At 45.9% G+C, this 20,431-nt stretch overlaps 2 protein-coding genes and 2 long non-coding RNA genes across 11 annotated transcripts; 2 read left to right on the top strand and 2 right to left on the bottom strand.

Moving 5' to 3' along the window:
- Positions 1 to 1,225: 1,225 nt before the first annotated feature.
- LOC108157582 (sodium-independent sulfate anion transporter) lies at positions 1,226 to 5,779 on the bottom strand. Of its 2 annotated transcripts, none has more exons than XM_017289705.2 (6): positions 5,583 to 5,779; positions 2,859 to 3,517; positions 2,457 to 2,793; positions 2,126 to 2,388; positions 1,882 to 2,067; positions 1,226 to 1,817 (listed from the first exon to the last, which is right to left on the bottom strand). In XM_017289705.2, exons 1-6 carry the CDS (start codon positions 5,611 to 5,613, stop codon positions 1,458 to 1,460), a joined length of 1,836 nt encoding a protein of 611 aa, XP_017145194.1. In that variant the 5' UTR covers positions 5,614 to 5,779; the 3' UTR covers positions 1,226 to 1,457. The 2 variants fall into 2 exon arrangements, with proteins under 2 accessions (XP_017145194.1, XP_017145193.1); XM_017289704.2 differs by lacking the exon at positions 5,583 to 5,779 and adding an exon at positions 3,593 to 3,745.
- Positions 5,780 to 7,694: 1,915 nt separating this feature from the next.
- On the top strand, positions 7,695 to 15,380 carry LOC108156148 (ataxin-2 homolog). 3 transcript variants are annotated; one of them, XM_017287471.2, is made up of 5 exons: positions 7,695 to 8,215; positions 10,652 to 11,079; positions 11,143 to 12,076; positions 12,145 to 13,652; positions 13,710 to 15,380. In XM_017287471.2, exons 1-5 carry the CDS (start codon positions 8,139 to 8,141, stop codon positions 14,150 to 14,152), a joined length of 3,390 nt encoding a protein of 1,129 aa, XP_017142960.1. In that variant the 5' UTR covers positions 7,695 to 8,138; the 3' UTR covers positions 14,153 to 15,380. The 3 variants fall into 3 exon arrangements, with proteins under 3 accessions (XP_017142960.1, XP_017142963.1, XP_017142961.1); XM_017287474.2 differs by lacking the exon at positions 7,695 to 8,215 and adding an exon at positions 8,350 to 8,463; XM_017287472.2 differs by lacking the exon at positions 7,695 to 8,215 and adding an exon at positions 10,182 to 10,352.
- A 3,056-nt stretch (positions 15,381 to 18,436) lies between these two features.
- On the top strand, positions 18,437 to 19,738 carry LOC108156150. Of its 3 annotated transcripts, XR_004471831.1 has the most exons (4): positions 18,437 to 18,531; positions 18,660 to 18,815; positions 19,137 to 19,358; positions 19,698 to 19,735. It is a non-coding gene; the product is annotated as an uncharacterized LOC108156150 (long non-coding RNA). The 3 variants fall into 3 exon arrangements; XR_004471832.1 differs by lacking the exon at positions 18,437 to 18,531 and having other exon boundaries at positions 18,613 to 18,815; positions 19,137 to 19,306; positions 19,698 to 19,738; XR_001775091.2 differs by lacking the exon at positions 18,437 to 18,531 and having other exon boundaries at positions 18,613 to 18,815.
- On the bottom strand, positions 19,379 to 20,202 carry LOC117187021. 3 transcript variants are annotated; one of them, XR_004471829.1, is made up of 4 exons: positions 20,110 to 20,202; positions 19,945 to 20,026; positions 19,690 to 19,886; positions 19,381 to 19,596 (listed from the first exon to the last, which is right to left on the bottom strand). It is a non-coding gene; the product is annotated as an uncharacterized LOC117187021 (long non-coding RNA). The 3 variants fall into 3 exon arrangements; XR_004471830.1 differs by lacking the exon at positions 20,110 to 20,202 and having other exon boundaries at positions 19,379 to 19,596; positions 19,716 to 19,886; positions 19,945 to 20,036; XR_004471828.1 differs by lacking the exon at positions 20,110 to 20,202 and having other exon boundaries at positions 19,380 to 19,596; positions 19,945 to 20,036.
- Positions 20,203 to 20,431: the final 229 nt, after the last annotated feature.

Below are 20,431 nucleotides of genomic sequence, written 5' to 3'. Positions count from 1 at the left end.
AGAAAAAGTTTCCTAAGGTTCCAAAAATTGCTTTAACTCAAATCTCTCACACACTCACACACACACACATACACATACATACATGCGTACCTCTTGCTTTACAAAAAAATATAACAAAACAAAAGAAAAAGAAAAAGTACATACATATATTAAACGACAAAATTTACCAAAAACAAATACGAGTATATTAAACAAAAAGCATATTTAAAAGAGCGCATACATGTATGTACATATGTATATGTACGAGCATATGTATGTGCTTGGATGGCAATGAATTGTGAGCAAAATATTACTTTACATACACACACACACACGCAGAGACACCAGCAGACACACACGCAGACACAGACTAATGCAAACTAAGAACTCAACTGCAGGTTGACACCACTGTACATTGTACGATAAACTGGCAAATAGTAGTTTTTGGGCAGACCAGACACTAGATATCAGAATCAGAACTAGTCGAATGATAGCTAAGAAATGTTGAAATGTGTACCCCCATGAGGGGGTGTTACGAAACAAGTGTTAACTTTTCCCACGTAAATGATTTATATCATACAATCAAAGAGAAAATACCATTGTATTATTTAGAGACACTTCCGAGGGACAAGCAGCGCAATCGACAGATCAGAAAATGACAAGCAAAACTTACAGAACAATCTTACGAGAAGAAAGCCCCAACTTCGGCTTCCACCACCGGAGTGGCTATATCAACTGCAGGGATATACCGCGGCTACACAGATACTTATACACGGTTAACACAGAGATACACTATATAATCACCCCCACATACAAGTACACACGAGTATATACAACAATTTATTTCAATGGAAACCAGAGATAAATACCAGAAAAAACCAAAACCCCACACACAGACAAACAGGAAGATAATAGCGGAAAATACTATGACAAAAAACAAAACAAAAAACAAAAAACAAAAAAATGAAAAACCAACTAAATTGTTATACTGTATTATTATACTTTTTCTATAAATTATAATTTCCTTATTGAACAAACAAAAAAGCGAAAAAAAAAACATAATAATTAAACAACAATTTCAAAGAAAACAATATGGCTCTCAATGGACTTAATTTCATTCAGAATTTTCAGTGCTCCAGCAGAAAACATTACTCATACGACGTGTAGATTTTGTTTTTTTTATGAGCCACCACGACACGTGACTCTTTCTCCACCTGCTGGGGAGGGCCATTATCTTTACAGCCCATCAGAGTATACAATATATAGTTTAATAATGCAATTAAGTATTTACAGAGCCGCTTACTAAATAACTTAATCTACAGAGCTAACCATAAAAGCAATTGCGCAATGCCCGCCCGTCACTGGCAAACGTCAAACGGTGGCAGTTCCCCAGAATCATTTATCTAGATACAATACAAACAGACGCTGACAGGATGACTGACGTGGATGGCAGCGGGGCTTTAGATAGGAACAAACATTCAAAGTTTCGCTTCGAGCTGCGGCGGCACAGACTCTTTCTCCTGCTGCAGGTGACTAATCAACTGACTGTCCTCCTGGCAGAAGCGTAGATTGCCATTCACTGGCAGCATTTCCTGCACCTTCAAGCTCATGTTCTGGAGGATCAACAGCACATCGTTCTCGGCCATCTCCTTGCTGACTGCCGTCAGCATCTCTGTGAAGGTGGCATCGAACTGCATGAAGCGGGTACAGTCCAGGACAACGGGGAAATCGTTGCGATATAGCGAACAGGCACCTCTCAGCTCCCCGCGGAGAGTGTCCACGCCCGTGTAATAGATGTCCGAAAGGGGCACAACATGCACATAAGTTAGGGATTCGTGCTGTAAAGACAGGATATATCTTAGGCATAAGAGAATTCAGAATTTCCATTGTTTCGGGTCGTACCTTTTTCAGGGAAACTTCTATTTTAGGATTACCCAGCCGCAGCAGAATAAACACCATGCTCAGAACAATGCCAAAGAGCAGGCCCAACTCCACACCCGCCACCAGGCAGATGATGAAGCTGCCCACCCAGCTGAAGAAATCCTTTTTGTTGGTCTGCCACAGCTCCCTCACGGGGGCCACATCAATCTGCAGAAATATAAATATATATGATATGTGCCTATGACTACAGTACAAATCCACCCACCATAAAGATCACGGCTGCAATGAGCACAGCCGACAGAGAAGCCTTGGGTATGTACTGGAAGTACGGCGTCAGTATGCTCAAGGCGGAAAGCACAATCAGGCCCGTGTAGATGCCAGCCATAGGTGTGCGTACGCCCGAGGCCTGACTGACCGCCGAGCGGGTGAATGCCCCACAGGTGGGCATGGCACTGAAAAAGGAACCCGCTATGTTGCACAGGCCCAGCGTCAGCATCTCCTGCGAGGCATCCAGATTTCCATCTTTCACTGCAAAAAAAAACCACACCCAAAATGAGGCAACATTCGACAGTTGATCGAATTTTACGTATACGTACCAAAAGCCTTGGCAATGGCGACATTGGCCAATACGGCTACAATGGGGACGACAATGATGCCGCTGCCCAGCTCATGGAGGATATCCGTGAAGACATAGGTACGATTCTGGTATTCGAAGGCAAAGGGCGGCAGCTTGATCGAGGGCATGGCCGAGGACACTTTTGAGGAGAGGGCAAAGGGTACCGCTTCCATGGAGCTCTTCTTCACCCAAATGAAGACCAGCAAGCCGGTGAAGAAGACCACGAGGGCATTGCGCGAGATGCTAATGTACCACAGCACCTTCTTCAGGCGACGCGTCAGCGAAGTGTCCTGCTTGAATTTCACTTGCGAAAGTAGCTGTGGAGCAAAAGAGAGAGATTTCTCTACCCAGGGACTGTTTAGTAATCTCTCCCAAAACTTACACGCAACGACAGCAGCACGCACATGCAGGATATGCCCATGGCGGCATCCGAGGGTTTAATGCTGCTAAAGAACTCCCCGATCGAGGTGAATCCTTTCATGCGAACACCCAAGAGATTCTTGATCTGAGCAAACACCACAATCACAGCCGTGCCGGAGGTGAATGCCTTAGTCACAGGACCCGGAATGAAGCTCACTATGAACCCCAGCTGGAACACGCCCATGGCCAGCTCCACCAGACCCGCAAGGAAGGCCAGCACGATCACAACCTGAACGGGCTTATCAGCACAGAACTGCAGCGTGAGAATGGCCATTAGGCTGGTGGGTCCAATGGAGACCTGCGGTATCGTCCCAAAGAACACGTAGATGATGGATCCAATGAAAGCCGAGTACAGGCCGTACTCGGAGGAGAGGCCCGCGAGCGCCGCATAGGCAATACTCTGTGGTATGATCGTCAGTCCGAGGGTGATGCCCGCTATCAGATCGGCAAAGGCCCGCTCCCGATCGTAGTTCCGTATCCAGCTGAGAATGTAGATGCGACGTAGTAGCCAGTGGGCCTGCTTGGGCTTCGTGTACTTCCCCTCCACGTCAACGGAATGCGACTGGTCGTAGTAGTCGTCGCCATTCTGCAGCGTATACTTTTCCTTCTCCTCGCAGTTGGCTGAAATGAAGGGACAAGTGGACGGCTCTTCAGTGAAAGTTCGAGTCTCAGGATGGGTTGATCAGTGGCTCCTACGATCGTAAATGGTGGCCACTGTTGCTGGCCCAGACTGGCCCTTAGATGCTCCATCACTCCGTTTGCCCGTGGGCCACAAGCCGAACGTGTGCTTTCGCGGCCAACGCATTTTGTACTGATTTGTCTGTTTCAGTTTTCGGTTTTGCCAATGGGCCAAGTACCCAGCACCGCGCTCTCTCCCCAACGAATTTTGTTTGATTTTTGTTCAAGGCAAGGGGAATTTTTTTAGCATTTTAGCACGGAACGAGCAGCAGCAGTCCGGCTTGCCCCGAAGCACAGCCGATCCGAAACAAAACACAGATTAATTGTGTGAAAACGAAACGTAATTAAGCACATATGCATGCTCGGATGGGTGTATCTGTACCTGTGTAATAGTTATAAATAACCGGGGGATTCTTTACTTCGATTGAGAGACATTATCAGTCTAGTCGTTTTCTCTGTTTGTTCCGGACTCGGAAACCAGTTTCAGCTTCCTCAAAATGTACCGAGCTATTATGCAAATTTTGATATTGTAGCCCCGAGATTTGTAGCTCAGTTTAAATTGTGTCAGCAAATCATATACAGCAAACATTAACCAGAGACATACTCGATTGTATGATTAAAATTCACTAGAAAAATTCAAGCTGAAAATTAGCACATTTTGTACTATCAAAAAATACCGACTCTTTTGGGAGACTATGAGTCATCAGTCTAACTACAGGAACAATTGATTCGAATTGGGTGTTAGCTTTGGCACAAATTGCGCTAAAAGCTTGTGCCAATATTGTTCCATAGTTGTACATCACGGTTGTATCGGTTGGGTAATTTTATTTCAAAAAACAATTCATTTCCAATACCCAAGAACTGCTCAATCCCTTTTTTCATTCATCTAATCAATAAAATCATCAAATATCCGTACAAACAATCAATGGGAGATACTCGTACATTTATCACGCTTCCATCGCATGTAGAGCCCTGCCGTTGACTCTCTACCCAACTGCTTGTTAAAATATAAATATATACTCGTAGTAATTATTATAATGACGCCCAACCAATTTAAGCCATAATACAATCAAATCATTATATGATTTCGCTTTTGTCATTTCTGTGGTCGATCTGTTTGTAAAATTTAAATATATTTTGTCATAGCAGCAATATTTATCGGTCATGTTGAACCCAAAATAAAAACCAAAAATTAATGTTAATTTGTAACATCAGGCCAACAATTTTTAACAGCTTTTGTTGGCCAGATTTGCAGCTTTTCTCTGGCTGCTAATTAATGCGGGCGATCGGTAACAGGTATAGAAATCGCAGGTGTAAACTGTTTAGAAGTAAAGAAAAATGTGAGGGATAGATGTACAGGTCAATGTACATAATCGAGGAACAAATTTGTTGAAATTTGAGGTTTTGTTTGGATAAAATGTAAGGTACAATTATCGTTTCGTGGAGGAATAAAACCAGCGGATATTCCTAAGGATATGAAGACTGATATATGTACACTCAGAGAAAAAAGCTCAGAGAATCGAATAGTTCCACTTTGATTTAGAAATGTCTAGCAATATGGTTACACCGAGAATGGAAGTCTTTCACTTTTTGCATTAATATGAAAATATTTGATATAAATATATTTCAAATTTATCTAGATATATTTCATATTTAAAATAAATATATTTCAGATACATATATTTATTTTAAATTGTTTTATATTTAATTTAAATTTTGGTAGCACTATGAAGTCTTTTTAATACATTTATGTGTATTTAATTAAAAACAGAAAATTACTTTTAAAGATGGGTGGGTGTGTTTATTTTTCTACAATACCATATTTATGTCAGTGTAGATAAAGATATGCCCACCGATATAAAGACAGTTGCAGGACCAAAAGTTATAGCCTCTTGTTTCAACATTTCACTTGATCACCACAAATCCTTAACCAGTCCAACATTGTTTAATCCATAAGAATCCACACTTAGTGTCAACTTCTTTGCAACTGATTTAAAGCTCAACCTACCGTCAAAGGATAACTTCTTTACGATCGTCATGCTGCACTTAAGCGTATATCCGTAAAGCCGTTCGATCACAGGACATTCAATATATTTATCTGAAGGATATCGTATCTGTTTGTATATTCCTGTAGGCTTTTCTGTTACACCCGAGTGAACCCAAGTGCACCGTTCCGCAATCTAATGAAAACTGCCGAATGGGCGAATTTCTGAATGATAAATAAGCTGGAGACGGGCAGGGCAGATTTTTCTGATAACACAAAAAATGAAAAAAGTCAAGAAAACGACAAGCGACAAGCGACGAGCAATCCTCCTTCTTTCTGCTCGAGATCAGCGCAACAATGGCACACTTAACGCCCCATCCCATTCGGCAGGCAGATGGGCACACAAACAATGCGGAGAGGCTGGGCCCACAAATAAATACACTATATAACTGGATATGTCAACCGGGAGCAGCATCGCCATGTGGAGGGAACTACGACGATATCGCGGTCCAAGTACGAAGCGGGGGGGAAAGGTGAAACTAGTGGGTTGATAAATATTTCCGCCACCCCACTGGTTGTGGACCCCAAGTTATTTTCCATCTCGGTCTGCTGGTCAATTGGAATTCTCGACAGGCAATATTTGGCTTTGAGTTTAGATACCCACAGATTTATTGTGTACTTCAATCAAACGGCGACGCCTGGTGACAGTCTTTTGAAAGGCTCTTTGTATCGGGTGCGAAAATAGCTGCTATAGGTAGATTATGATTAGATTTTGACCCCCACTTCGCCTGGAGGCAGCTAGGTGTTAGCTACCCCCCAGCCCACAGGGTATATATGTATATTACAATACTACATGGGGCGCGTGGGTCTGTCTTGGCAGATATACAGCTTCGTTATATCTTAACGAGGCTGTTGGCGAGATGGCGTCGTAATTAGTATCTTAAAAATTATCTCTTACGGAATAGCCACAGTAGCTGCTGGCAAAATATGTATTTACGGCTGACTTTGAAATGTTTAAAGTGCAAAATTGCCGCTTTAAAGGAGTTTCTCTTGGCCCCAAGGTCGTTGGGCGTCAGACGCTTATCTGAGTGTGGGGTAAATATGCGGCGTTTTTGTATCTAGACAGCCGCAGAAAGCAGTCGCAACTATTAATAGGTACTTTAATGTTTGTGATCTAGATTTGAAACAAATATTTGTGTGGGTGTCTGACAGCGCAACTTAGTTTTTCCAAGAATGTGTCAGGGCGTCGCAAAGCTGCCTTTAATTTTAAAACATTTTGGCGCGCAGAAATTCAAAAGTGCCGTTGTAGCTGCAAGTGTTTGGTAGCGATGAAGTATCGTTCATTCGATAGATGGTCTATCGCATAGCTGTTTATCGAATATATCGAGTATACACAATTCGGTCGTACCACCGATTGCGGTATATTTTATACCTCTCTGTATATATTTTGACGTCGAAATTTGGTATATTAAGTAGCATAAAGAACAAAACTTCCATACGCAGGTTTTTTCATTTTCGCTCTCTCAAATCGTGCTTCCTGCATTTTTTATTGAACTGGATTGCATTCATATCAGCTTGGAAAACAGTACTGCAATAATAATTTCGGAAAATAGGGTATACAAATTTCTATACTCCTAGCTTAATCCCGTTGACCAGCAAAACTTACGTAGATGTTCAAAACTTATTTTAGACATAATCAAAAAAGAATAGGATTACCAAAAAATTATCCAATCTAGTAGAAAATTGATTCGTCAGCCGGGTAAAATTATAGTTTTAGTGCTGGAAGCCCTAGCTTGCTAGTAATATTGTGCCGAATATCAAAATCGAGGAATATGATTTCCGATCATGGACAGAGAACGATTAACCCATTGTCGACCATTGGGTAGTTTAATAACCTCCACGAAAATTATTAATCTTGAGGAAGTGAAAGATATCGTTTTTTGTAAGTAAAGAGGAAGGATAGGACGGATTTCCAAAAATAACAATTATTAGCTTAACTTGTTCACCTGTATAAAAAGAGGGGGGGTTAGTGGGCTAAGCTCATTTTTTTCATCAGTATATTTACGGTGTATTTTGAAAATGAGACCATATATTTCGGTATATTTCTGAGAGTCGGACGGTGCATGAGGAATTAAAAAGATAACAAAATACTCTTCGCGTGAAAAGTTAATAAATTAAATAAAGACTTTTTTAATTAAACCAAATTCGACCTGTATTGTTCTCGTATCATTGTTCGGTGCAAGTTCTGCAAATAAGCAATGGTAACTAGGGATGGGAAAATATCGACAATATCGAAATCCAACCTTGTCAACTCGTTATCGCTCTCGTACGCAGGGAAAAAATAAATTTAGCAACAAAAGCATATTTAGCAGCAAAGTAACCGTGCTGAACGCCGCCAATATTGCTTTTTTTGGCTAGAAAACGCCTCGCGTCGTGTTAAAAGTGACCGCCCACCACGCGATTATATCAAATATAAATCAGAAAATAGCCCAAGCAAAGGAAAAACGCAAAGTTTCATACGTTTCATCGTTCGTCCACTCTTCTGGTGCTGGCAATTGGCTTGCACTCCCCCAATCTATTATGAACAACAATAGTAAGCGGAAAACTCGACCTAATGGAGGCGGTGGCGGTGGCGGAGCCAGCGGCGGCATCTCAAGGTAAGAAGAAGCACCAGCTGCAGTGGAAAAGCGAATGCAAAAAAGACAAAAGCGACAGACACAAGGAAAAAAGAAACGATACGAAGCGAAAGAAAAAAATAAAACACACACACAAGTGTAATCGGTCGTGTGTTGTGTGGGGCTGGTTTGCTTTTCGCTGCTGCTTGCCGTTGCCCTGACAAATTGAAAACTCGACGACTAAAAACGCCACTGAAAGAAAGAGCGCTCTCCCGGTCCGGTCGAGAAAGGTGAAAGCGCGTCTCGTGTCTGTTTCGTGGTGGCAGCTTTTGTTTTTGTTATTCTTTCTAGTGGCTGCAACTAAATCGAATCGAGGAATTCCTTTCCCGTTTCGTATTGTCTGAAATCATTCTGAATTTTTGGAAGACCAAATCGTAAATGCAAATGGCGCTTATATAAGAGGCCCAGCTGTGTGCTTGTGTGTGTCAAATCAGTGTGTTTAGTGTTCATTGGTGTGCGTTTATCGGTGTCAGTGTGTGTGTCGTCTGTATGTGTGTGCTTTCAGCATCAGATTTTATGCTTTGTTTACATTTCCCTTTCGCCAGAAAAAATTAGTACAAAAACATAATTTGTTTAAAGGTTTCCGTTGTCGCATTAGTGGCTCATGTTGCCCCCAAAGAGTGCCTCCGCCTCGCTCGCTCGCACCCCCAAACAGTTGGACCCAGTTCCCCTCTTGCCGCGCCCCCGCTGCTGCGCCCTTAAAATGTTCAATTGAAATATGACTGCAGCGCGCCGCACACACACAACTACACACATCCGCATTTGTGCACAGTTCCGGGCATAAATGTTGGCACGGCTCTGTATGTAGCTCTCTCTCTGTCTCTAGAAACGATGGAATGTGAGTAAATGTTAAAAGCAGATAAAAGGCAGAATTAATGGGGTTCCTAGAGTTAAACATTTTCAGTCGTGCCAATACTTATCGCCATAGCTGTTTATGGTACACGATCATTATTTATTTATATACCAACACACATGCATGTGTATAATTGTGAGCACTGTGGGGCCTGGCGAGGGCCAGGCCAGGCCAGTGATGCACGCACACGCGCGCACGTATTGTACTATAGTTTTTCTTTTTGTTTTCTTCGTTTGCCTCTTTTTTCGACTGCATTTTCTTGCACAGTAAGCATTTTGCAGTTCTGCCTCTGCCATTGCTATGACGTGCAGCGGCTGCGCTGCGCTGAGTTTCTTTTGGCACACTTCGTCTCCCCCTTCGCTCGGCCTCAGCCTCTGCCCCTCCCTGTTGGTGTTCCGCTGGGCGCTCGAAATTTGGGTCACTTTACAATTCGCTGACCGAACGATACATCGCATCGCTCTTGTTTCCATTCTACTTCTATGCATATTTATCCGCTATTCTGCCATGCACACTTGCCTTTCGAGACTGTGCCGTCAGTGCCTTCGTTTCGCTTCAGCCTATTTCTGAGAGCAGCTCTTGCTCTTAACCGTTCTCTCTCTGACTGTCTCTGGCTCACCTTATCGCCACGCATGATTCACTCTTTAAACGCAATCAATTATTTGTTTTCATTCACGAAAATGTGCACAATGCACGCCACTCCTGCCGCTCCCCCTTCGCAGCGACTGCTGCACACCCACGCCCGTTGCTTGCTGTTGTTGCGGCTATGTGCGTGGCCGGGTTCATTGTGCGTTTCGTTGCGCATTTCACGGTCGTCGATCCTGCACGCAACCAACACCAAGTCCATCCATCCCCCCAAAAAAAAAAACGAACGCCACTGGAAACTGAGCTGAACCGTGATTAAATAGGTACGGAGACAGAGCAGAGTCAGCAGAAAAACGAACGTCGCTTAAAACCATAAATATTTCGGAGAATTCTACAGTAATTACTCACTGTTTTAAACACACAAGCAAAACGTAAACAAAGAGCGGAGGAACCAGATACCCTGAACCCCTGAAAAACGAATTCAGTCCCAGAGGTGATTCCATTTTGTTTCTTTGGCCACACTGCAGTTTTCGTACGGTAAAGCAGCAGCTGGTTGCGAATATTCTTGTGGAAAATCTATCCAATTCGTAATAAAATCAATTTAAGAAGCACAACGAGCGTTTTTGATTTGGAAACCAAGTCGGTGACTTCCATAATTCATTTAGTCGCATAGCGCGCGTATCGGTAAGTTCTAAAAACCGAACTAAAATGAACACACGCACACATACCAACAGACACACACACAGCCCCATTGTGGGGGTGGGTCTTTAGAAGGGGCGAGGGTCGTGTCGTGTCAGAGTTTGCCAACAACGAAACGAACGAACGAATCGATATCGCTGACGTCCCTGAAACGCTTTTCGCTTTGTCTTTAGCCTGGCTACTATATGGCTATGGCTATCACTCTCGCATCACATGAACATTGGCAGCCCCGAGCCGGAGAGACGTTGTGCTTGTGAATAATTTGTGCCGTGCCATTCTTCCAGATACAACGCCAACGACAACAGTCTGAGACCAGCGAACAATAAGCCAGGTGCGGCTGGAAACAGTGCAGGAGCAGGAGCAGGAGCAGGAACAGGCGGAACAGCAATTCGACCGGTGGCGCAGGGCGTCTATAATAACACGTTTTACATGCACTCGGCTACGGCGCTGGTGGGCAGCGTTGTGGAGGTGGTCCTGCGCTCGGGTAATATCTACCAAGGCATATTCCGTACATTCTCGGGCAATTTTGACATCGCACTGGAGCTACCGGCGTGCATTAAGTCCAAGAATCTTCCGGAAGAGGACAAGGTGCCAAAACACATTATATTCCCTGCCGACACTGTGGTTAAAATCGTGGCGAAGGACTTTGATTCGCAGTACGCCACCGCTGGCGCTTTTAAGACCGATGAAGCCATCTCTGATAAGTGCAATGGTATGTCCTATCTAGTATTCAAATCCTTTCATCTCCAGTGCTTATCATTTGCTCTTCGCATAGGTGTGCGTTTGGACGAGAAGGAACTGGAGCCGTGGGACTCTGGCGCCAATGGGGACATTGATATAGAACTGGATGGCGCTGCCAATGGCTGGGATGCCAATGAGATGTTCCGCAAAAATGAGAATACATTCGGTGTGACTTCCACTTTCGACGACTCTCTGGCCACGTACACGATCCCACTGGACAAAGGGGATTCGCTAGAGTTCAAGGAGGCCGAGGCAAAGGCTGAAAAACTTGCTGCCGAAATTGAAAACAATCCGACGTGCCGCGACCGTCTGGACTTGGAGAATGGTGATGAGGAGGCACTCTTTGCTGCTGTCGAGCGTCCGGAGCAGGACCATCGCCGCGATGGTGACAGGGAGCGCGAGCGCAACGATCGCGACAGGGAGCGTGAGGAGCGCGACAGAGACCGTGACCGTGATCGTGGCAACAAGCCGCCACGTGGCGCTGGCGATTTCCAGCTGCGCGAGACCATGAGCAGCGATCGGTATATTACAAAGCAGACGCGCGGACCCCAGATGTCGCATGTGGGCATGTCCTCGCAGGGTGGTGGCGGCGGTAGTCGCGATCGTGATAATGGTCTTATGATGCCCGGGGTCATTAGTGGCGGCGGGGCTGGCCAGGGTGGCGCTACGCAGTCGGCTGCAGTTCTATTGCTTGCAGGCGGCCTGAAGGCCTCTGGGCCAGCCTCGTCCGCCAATGCGGCCGGCATGGACGCCTCCGGCAAGTATTCGATGGTTAAGCGCAAGACGGTCACCCAAGGGGGCAAAGTAATGCGCGGCAATGTGCCCCCCAACAGCAGTGGCGGCGGCAATATCTCTGCCGTTCAAGGCGGCAACGGCAATCCTGTGGGCCAGAGCAAGGGCGGCTATCAGCCCACCATGGTCATGCAGAACCAGTATGCGTATCAGGGCAACTCGCAAATAATGCACGGGTAAGCAAACACCAAAAGCAAAGGCAAGTCCTTCAATATATTAATGTAATTGTTTCGCTCTCGCGCAGGTCCTCTCAATACCGGAACCCATCTCACATGAGCGGCGGCCCCTCCAAGTTGAATGGCGACGCGAACGCCAATACCAATAAGCCGCTTCCCCAGCGACAGATTCGCCAGTACCAAGGCTCTCAAAGCAATTCGCTCAACTACGGAGGAGAGCCACAGCCGCAGATGGGAAAGCCCATGCATAGCTCCCATGGCGGCCATCCTGGCCAAAATAGTAATTCGCCGCCGCTGCAGACGGGTGGGCAGCCGCAACAGCAGCAACAGCAACAGCAACAGCAAGCGCCACAACAGCAGCAGCACCAGAACATGGCGCCACAGGGCCAACAGCCACAGCCGCAACGTCAGATGCGGTCTCGCGATAATCAGCTACAGGATCTGCGACAGTTTGGCCAGGACTTCCAGCTAGCTCCAACAAATAATTCACCGCCACAGCAGCAGCCGCAGCAGCCGCAGCAGCCACAGCAGCAACAGCAGCAACAGCAGCAGGTGCAGGTGCAGGCTCAGGTGCAACAGCAGCAACAGCAACAGCGTGCCCTTCTGCAATCGGCCTCGCCACCGCAGCAGCAGAGCCAACAACAGCAGCAGCAACAACAGCATGTGCCCATGCAGCACCAAGGCCCACCACCTCATCTGCATCAGGCAGCTCTATCACAGCCACACTATGTGCCTCAACCACAACAGCAGCAGCCGCAGCCTCAGCAGCAGCCACCGCCTCCCCAACAGCAGCAGCAACAGCAGCATGTACCGCTGCACTTGCAACAGAAAGCTCAGCAGCCGCCACAGCAACAGCAACAGCAACAGCTGGTGGAGACCCAACACCAACTCGTGCCTAAGCAGCATCAACAGCCACCAGCGCCGCAGCAGCAGCAGCAACAGCAGCCACATCTGGCGCCGGAGCCATCCCAGCAGCCGCTGCCTATATACCATCCAATGCCACCGCCACAGACGTCGCCGGTAGTGATTACGTCTCCGGTCCTGCTGGAGGCGCCGGCGCCGCCGCCGCAGATACTGACGGCCCAACAGCCGCCGCAGCAGCAGCAGCTGGCGGCCACACCCAAACCAGATGCCTCTACGGCACCTGGCAGCAACACCACAACGCCCACTGGCATAGTCAGTACGCCCACGACGGCGGCTGCCTCCAGTGCTGGGTCCGAGAAGTCCACGCCTGCTGCTGCATCGAGTGGAGCCACCAGTGGAACCGCAGCCGCAGCTGTCGGCGCAACTGGTGCTACTGGTTCTAGCGGAAGTACGCCTGTGGTAAAGAAACATGTGCTCAATCCTTCGGCCAAGCCTTTTACGCCACGGGCGGGGGCCGGCACACCCAATCCCTCGCGCCCCCATACGCCACAGACGCCGGTGCCAATGCCGGGCATTTATACGACCACGGGCACACATGTACCGGCGGCGGCGACCAATCAGCCCATATACGTTGTGCAGCAGCAGCATCCATTCCCGCCACCTACACACCCACAGGCCGGACAGCCACCGCGCCTACGTCGCAATAACTATGGTGAGTCCTACGCACAGAGTTTTTGGAATAATAATCGAACCCTTAATTGCATTACAGCTCCAATGGGAGCATCGCAGATGCATGTCTCGGCAACCACGGCCACCGGACAGCCGCTTATGGCCGCCGGTCCCATGACGCAGTTCATCCAATACCCGCACGCACCACAACAACATTTCCAATCACAGGGATATGCGCCCATGCCGATGCGCTTGTATCCGGATCAACAGCCGCAGTTGCAGTTCCTGACACAGACGCCACAGTCGACCACGCCATCGCCAGGACAGCCGCATCAGCCGTTCCATCCGCCACCACAGCCCTCCCCTGCCGGCGGGGGACCACAGCCGGCATACACGCCGCCCACACAGCAAACATACCAGTTTATGTGCGTGCATTCCCCACACGTCCTACCCAATCACTATTTCCAAACACAGCCGACGCCACATCATGCGCCGCAAAATCCACAGTATCAGATTGTGATGCAGCAGCATCACGCACAGTGAGGATGCCACCCGAACAACAGCAACAGCTGCACCTGCAGCTGCAGTGCCAATGGGCAGGGGCAGGGGAAGGCATTGTCGCGCTGCAAGGAACGGAATCTGTACGGGCAGGCAGCCAGTCATTAACAAGCCACATTTACACACCACATAGCCACATAGCCACCAGCATACAAAAATCGCTACACCATCCTTCAATCGCATTCAACCTTGAGTAGGCGCGCGCGGCTTTTGTAGTCGCTCCAAGCGATCCCCAAGAAAAACACACGCATCCAATCCCATCCCATACCCCCAAAATCGTATGCCATGTGCAGGAACAGTTCATTCTGTAGTACATCTCACAGACCGAGACAACAACTAGGAAATTATAAAATACAATTAAAAAAAAAAACAAAAACAAAAAGGAAACTAGTAAATTTTGAAATTGCAAGACTTCTACAGCGCACGGAAGCGAACAAACCAACAAAAAAAAGCAATCACTGAACAACAAACACCAAACGTATAGAAACTACAAAAAAACAAAATAAACAAAAACGAAAAAAAAGCAAAGTTAGAGATGAAGAAGCAAAGCTAAAAGCAGAAGTCGAAGTCGAAGAAACCCCAAATTTATTTGTTAACAACAAAGTGTATAATGAAAGCAATGAGAGGAGCGTTTCCAGCCCCCGGCTCGTCCCGCCCACTTGCGCCCCTAGGCAACTTCCAAATCAAATCTGAAGATTGGCTATCACAAAATTAATACAAAAAAAAAAAACATAAATCGAAAATCGATTAGCGAAGCGAAAAGAAGTCAAATCAAAAGTTTCAGCAAAAAGAAATAGGACGGAGGAGCTACATTTTGTAAAACATTGTTTTAAACATTATCCTTAGATTGCACCTTTTGCTGTTCTATAGTTTTATCCCATTTGGCGAGCCTCACCAACACACACAAACAAACACCCCATACACACCGACACCAGACATGCCACAAATTTCCCCTCCAGCCGCACACCCAAAATCCCTCCCGACGAAGAAAGAAAGCGACATGCAGTCTCACACCAAAACCCAAAAGTCATCATTCCAAGTTGAATTTTCCAAAATGTGCAGGCAGTTGTAACCCCGCGATGGATGGTGGTGGATGGTGGATGGTGGATTGATGGAGGCCCAAGCCGAAACCCTTTGGGCTTGCACTGCGGGAAATGAAAAAAACGAATGTGAATTTCTAGAAAAGCAATACATTTTTATTTTATTTCCCTAATTTTTCTGTAAAACTAATTAATTTGATAGAAATTGAATTTTGTTTTGTTAGCCTTTGTTTTGCACTTAATTCTATAGCATTTATTGGACATGTTTTGATACAATTTTCCTTGGCCATTTGGACCAGGATATAGGATCTTGTGTCTCCGGCTTCTTTCTGGGTTTTGAGTGCCGCCTCCGTTGTCCTTTTACAAAACTGAAGAAGAACAAACCGTATTAATATACTTTGCCGGTCATCAAAAAAAAAACAGTTTGATTATAATTCGTATATGATCAATAAGAGCATCTGTTGTGGTCTGTTTTGTTTTGTAAACCTTCAAGTTTCCTTAAATGAAAAAAAAAAACAAGATTATAAAAGGTAACAATTATTATAAATTTAAATAAAAACAAAAACTAAAAAAAAAAAAACGAGAAAAACGAAAAAAAAAAACCAAAAAATATAAAACATGTGTGTATCCTTATTTCCGAGTATCTTGAGCTGGCGGGCAGCCCGTCATCATTTTTCTCCCGGGGAATGGCTCAGATCTGAAAAGAATGGATTGTTAAGGGGGCATTTCATGTTGAAATTTCTGTACCCAAACTCGTCAAAATGGCTGTGATATGATTCAAGAGTACATAAGGTCACAAACATTTTAACGACATGGTATAAGAAAGATGCTTTCCGTCCACTCTGTGCTCCATCCTGCCCTGCCCCGATCGATGATGGATTGCTGGCCATTCCACACGAAACTCATCAAAATGGCTGTGATATGATTTGATAAATGCAACATTTCACAACCGTTTGATGGGTTACGTAAGTATGGGGATGACGGTTTTTTTTTTGTCCAAAAATTACGAGCCGAACACTTGTTGGGCACATGGGGCTGGGGGCTGGGGCTGCACATAGGCGGGGTACATACGAGTATGTACATTTCTTGTGACGCGAAACTGCAATCGATGCTCATTGCAATGCCCATCAAAGCTGGCTGTGATACGCTTCAAATGCAAATATATCTTTCTTCAGCCATTTTTGATGACACTGAAAGTAAGGATACCAAGTGCCGATATGCACGCACACACACACACGCACACGCACGCAATGCACCAACACCCACACCCACACGCGCCTCAATGCAATGTTCACGTAACTGTGGCGGCGGCAACGTAAAGCGATTTTGGGCGTAATAACGTAGCCATTTACATACGGGGCACAACGCACAACGTAGAGTAAATAACGTAACACATAGGCGGCTTTTCTGTCGTAAACGTATACATATATGTATGCATGCAGTGGGGGTGTGTGTGTGTCTGAGCGAGTGTTGGTGGGTTGTATCCTGCTGTAGTTTTTCTTATTTCCGGCCTTTCAAATTACTCGTCTTATTTGCGGGGGAGAGGTTAGAGCTCAATTCGAGTGAACTAAAGGATTAAATTAGTCTGTGTTAGTGTGTGTGTGTGTGTATGTATGCGCGCGTGTCCAATTGCGCGGCTCGCGCAGGACTCCTGGTATAGTATCATTCTTCGTTCCGTTCCGTTCCGGCTTGCTATGCGATATTTCTTACGTTTCAGGGTACTTTTTGTCTGTATCCTTCTTTGTGTTCTGTAGGTTAAGTAGCCGAAATATGTACGTTGCATGTTGCATATGGATCCCGCGATGTGTGCTCTGCCATGCACTCGTATGTGTCTGTGTGTGTGCAAAGCCAGCGCCGACTGCGACCACCGCCCTCTGCTGCCGGCCGCTAAAATGTCTGCCATCCAGTCTAACTGCTGTGTTGCCTGTTGTCTGTACGTCTGTCTCTCCGATGTCTGGTGTGCCGTACGTACGTACGAACGTACGTTTGCCGGAGTGTACGGCACGGAGTGTTCACCCTTAACATGCCCTTCCCAGGACCCAGACGGCAACAACCACCATACCATTCTCTCTCTCTCTCTCTCTGCCCAAGCGGGAGAGTATTACGGGGGAAAAACGAAAAATTTTTCAAAATTTAATTTTGGAAGAGAGAGGAGCAAAGGAGCCGAGTGGCCATGTTCATTAACCGATAGATTTGGATACATTCTACTGCGAGGAGGACTGACTGTTATTCCATTTGATAATAATTCCAAAATCAATGATCTACTGCGCATTTATGTATCCCTATGTACAGGCAAGGGTGTTTCCCCAGTCGGGCTGATTGATTTGTGGCCAGAGTCGGGTTTGTTGTTGCCGCGTCTGCTGCAGTTTTTGCAGTCGTCCAAATAGTACAATACTCCTTGTACACATACATACAATCCAATGTGTGTGTAGAGCAGGCGAACGACCGACCATCCCTTATTTTTCTTCTTCCTTTCCTGCTGCTGCTGCTTCTGCTCCTGCCTGGCACTCTTTCTCTACACGCCATCTGCTATGTGTGTGCGTGTGTATTACTACAATCGCAGACGGACTTTTTGGGCTTGCCGATGCCGATGCCACCCACCCTTCTACCAAACAGCAACCTCATCATCATCATCGTACGGTACGAGTCCTTCCTTCCTGACTCTCTCTCTCTCTCTCTGTCGTCCAAGCAGTTGTCCTGGTGCTAGTCGGCATTTGTCGTGTGTATACCGAAATTCGTAAAATTTCATTTATGGCTAGGGCTGATTGTTGTTGCTGCTGCCACGGCTGCCACGGCTGACGCTGCCTCTGCCTCTGCCGCTGCGCTGCTTTGGCTTTGTTCCTGTTTCAGGGCGACGGCCGCCGACGCCGCCGTCTTCACCTTCACTGTCGCAGCCTTTTTTTGGGGTGTTCCGCCCAATTCAAAGATGAATTTAATGCGCTTTTAATTGAGGGAATCATTGAACTCTACTCCCACTCTTATGCATGATCCTTCTGCCACCGTCCCTTGGGGGTGCTCCTGTGGACAATGTGGTATCGTTCCTTCTGTATCCGCTCTCCTCGGCATCTTCTGTATCCTGCGGACAGGCATATTGTGCCATATACAAACTTTTCACATCCGCTCCATGTATCCTGGATCCACCGCCAGCCTACCCAGGGACATGCCAGGGCCGGGCCCAGCCTTTTGCGCAGTTTCGAATAATGGCCGCAAAACAAAGGAGAAAGGAAAGTCGTGGACAAATAAAAAAAACGTAGTTTTCACCGTTTCACTTGAGTTTTTCACAGCTTAAGCCATTTCCTACGCCATTTTCGTGCACACGTACTGGTACGCTGCGACCTTTTCGATTTTTGGCATAATCATTTATTTATTTATTGTGCATTTTACCGTTCGATTAGCAATAATTTATTAACCGGTTTTTCTCGTGACGTTTTCGCCTTTTTACAACCACACAGAGAACGGAACGACGACGGGCCAACCATCGTAGAAATATTCAAAAGGATGGTTTGGTTGTTTTCCACCCTCTCTCTCCCTCTCTCTCTCTCTGCTCTCTCTCTTCGAGACAATATGTACAGGCGGACGCAGGGTATAACACTATTGGTGAGGGACAGGTAAGCCACTTTTTGCATCGTTACTTGAGTCGGATACTTAGAGCCAGAGTTAAATGCACCTCATGATTTATTGTACCTTGCGGCCAACTGCCGCTCGTGAGTGTGTGTATGGGTGAGAGCGGGAAAATTTGGCAGGACCTTTTCTCTTTTTCAGCGCTCTCTCGGCCCTGCCTTCGGCCTTCGTGTGTAGTTTTCAATTACAACTGCCGATTGGGTGCGCGCGCGAAAAAAGGGCAAAAAAGGCGCGCCCCCGCCCGCCGACCGAAAAAATACACACAAAATGTATTCCGTTTTTGTTTCTTCCATTTTCACTTTCGACAGAACTGCGCTGACGCATTGAGAGCGGCTCTCACTCTCAGTGTCCCCAGAGAGAGAGAGAGAGAGAGAGAGAGCGCGGATGTATGGGAACTGTACAATGCCGAAGGAGAGATCAATGCACGTATAGGATTCGTTCAACCTCTAGACAGTCAGAATGCCAAAGGATACTTTGTGTCAGTTTAATAGAAAGAACTTATCTTTTTTCGCTCACTCTCGGTAGTATCGGTAGTAATACTTTGAATATAAAAATTTATAAATAATAAAAACCAGAATAAAATTTTATTTCATAATTTGCCTTATACAAATAATCCTATAAGCCTTACGATCCCTGCTTTTAGTGGTAGATATGGATATGGAGCGTTACAGTTTCCATATGAAATTACATTGAAATATTAATGGTATTCCTGAAACATATTTTTGTTTCTATATGTACATTATCCATTCGATTTGGTGGCTGTACGCACTTTCATAATTTTCAAAGCATTCAAAAATTTTTAAAACAATTAATTAGTTGCAAAGTGTATTGATATCTCAATCATCTTTTTTCATTGCTTACCTTTTCAGTTGTTCGTTGATATTTACCTTGTGCTGTAAATGGATCGGAAAATACAGGCCATTATTGACTAACCTTGCTGTTCAAGCATTTGGTCCACTCTATTTTAAGCCGAGCTAAAGACCCCTCGAATATGCAGAATAGGCCCTTGCCCTTTAAGCCATCGGCGCTTTCTGTTCTGTCCTTTGCCCCACGTACTCCTAAGTAGAGATATTGGCACATTACTGTAATTTCTGGTTGAGGAAGTGGAGCTCTTACGTAGCACAGGTCCACTGATGCTTATGCACTCGAACTAATTGCAAGGATATACAAACTTTGATGCCGCGAAATGATGCCCATTCTGCTCATTTTGAAACAAATATCGTAATTTAATCAAAAATTTATGATGAAAGCCTCTTTGCATGCGATTTGGCGTGGCTTTACCTTTGCCCGCCATCATGGTTGAGGTGGCCTGGGTCTGCAGCATATTTGCCAATTCGCCGAGATCCTCGGGGGAGGTCCTTGCCCTTGCCGGCCACCACCTGCTTAACGGCCTTGACCTTGGGCTTGGCTATGGATTCTGCGAGAGTTCCAATCGATTTTCGTGGTTTCTTTGGCTTGGCAGCCAAAACAAATGACGCTAGATGATCCTCATCCACAGCGAACACTGTCACCATGATCTGGAAGTCGGACTTGTCCAAGAAAAAGCCCAAACAAAATTAGAACATAATCTTGGATCTATTTGTGTGTGTGTGTTTTGTGACTG

The sequence above is a fragment of the Drosophila miranda genome, chromosome 2, assembly GCF_003369915.1.
Source record: "Drosophila miranda strain MSH22 chromosome 2, D.miranda_PacBio2.1, whole genome shotgun sequence".
NCBI lineage: Eukaryota > Metazoa > Arthropoda > Insecta > Diptera > Drosophilidae > Drosophila > Drosophila miranda.
This window is presented reverse-complemented; position numbering and strand designations above follow the sequence as displayed.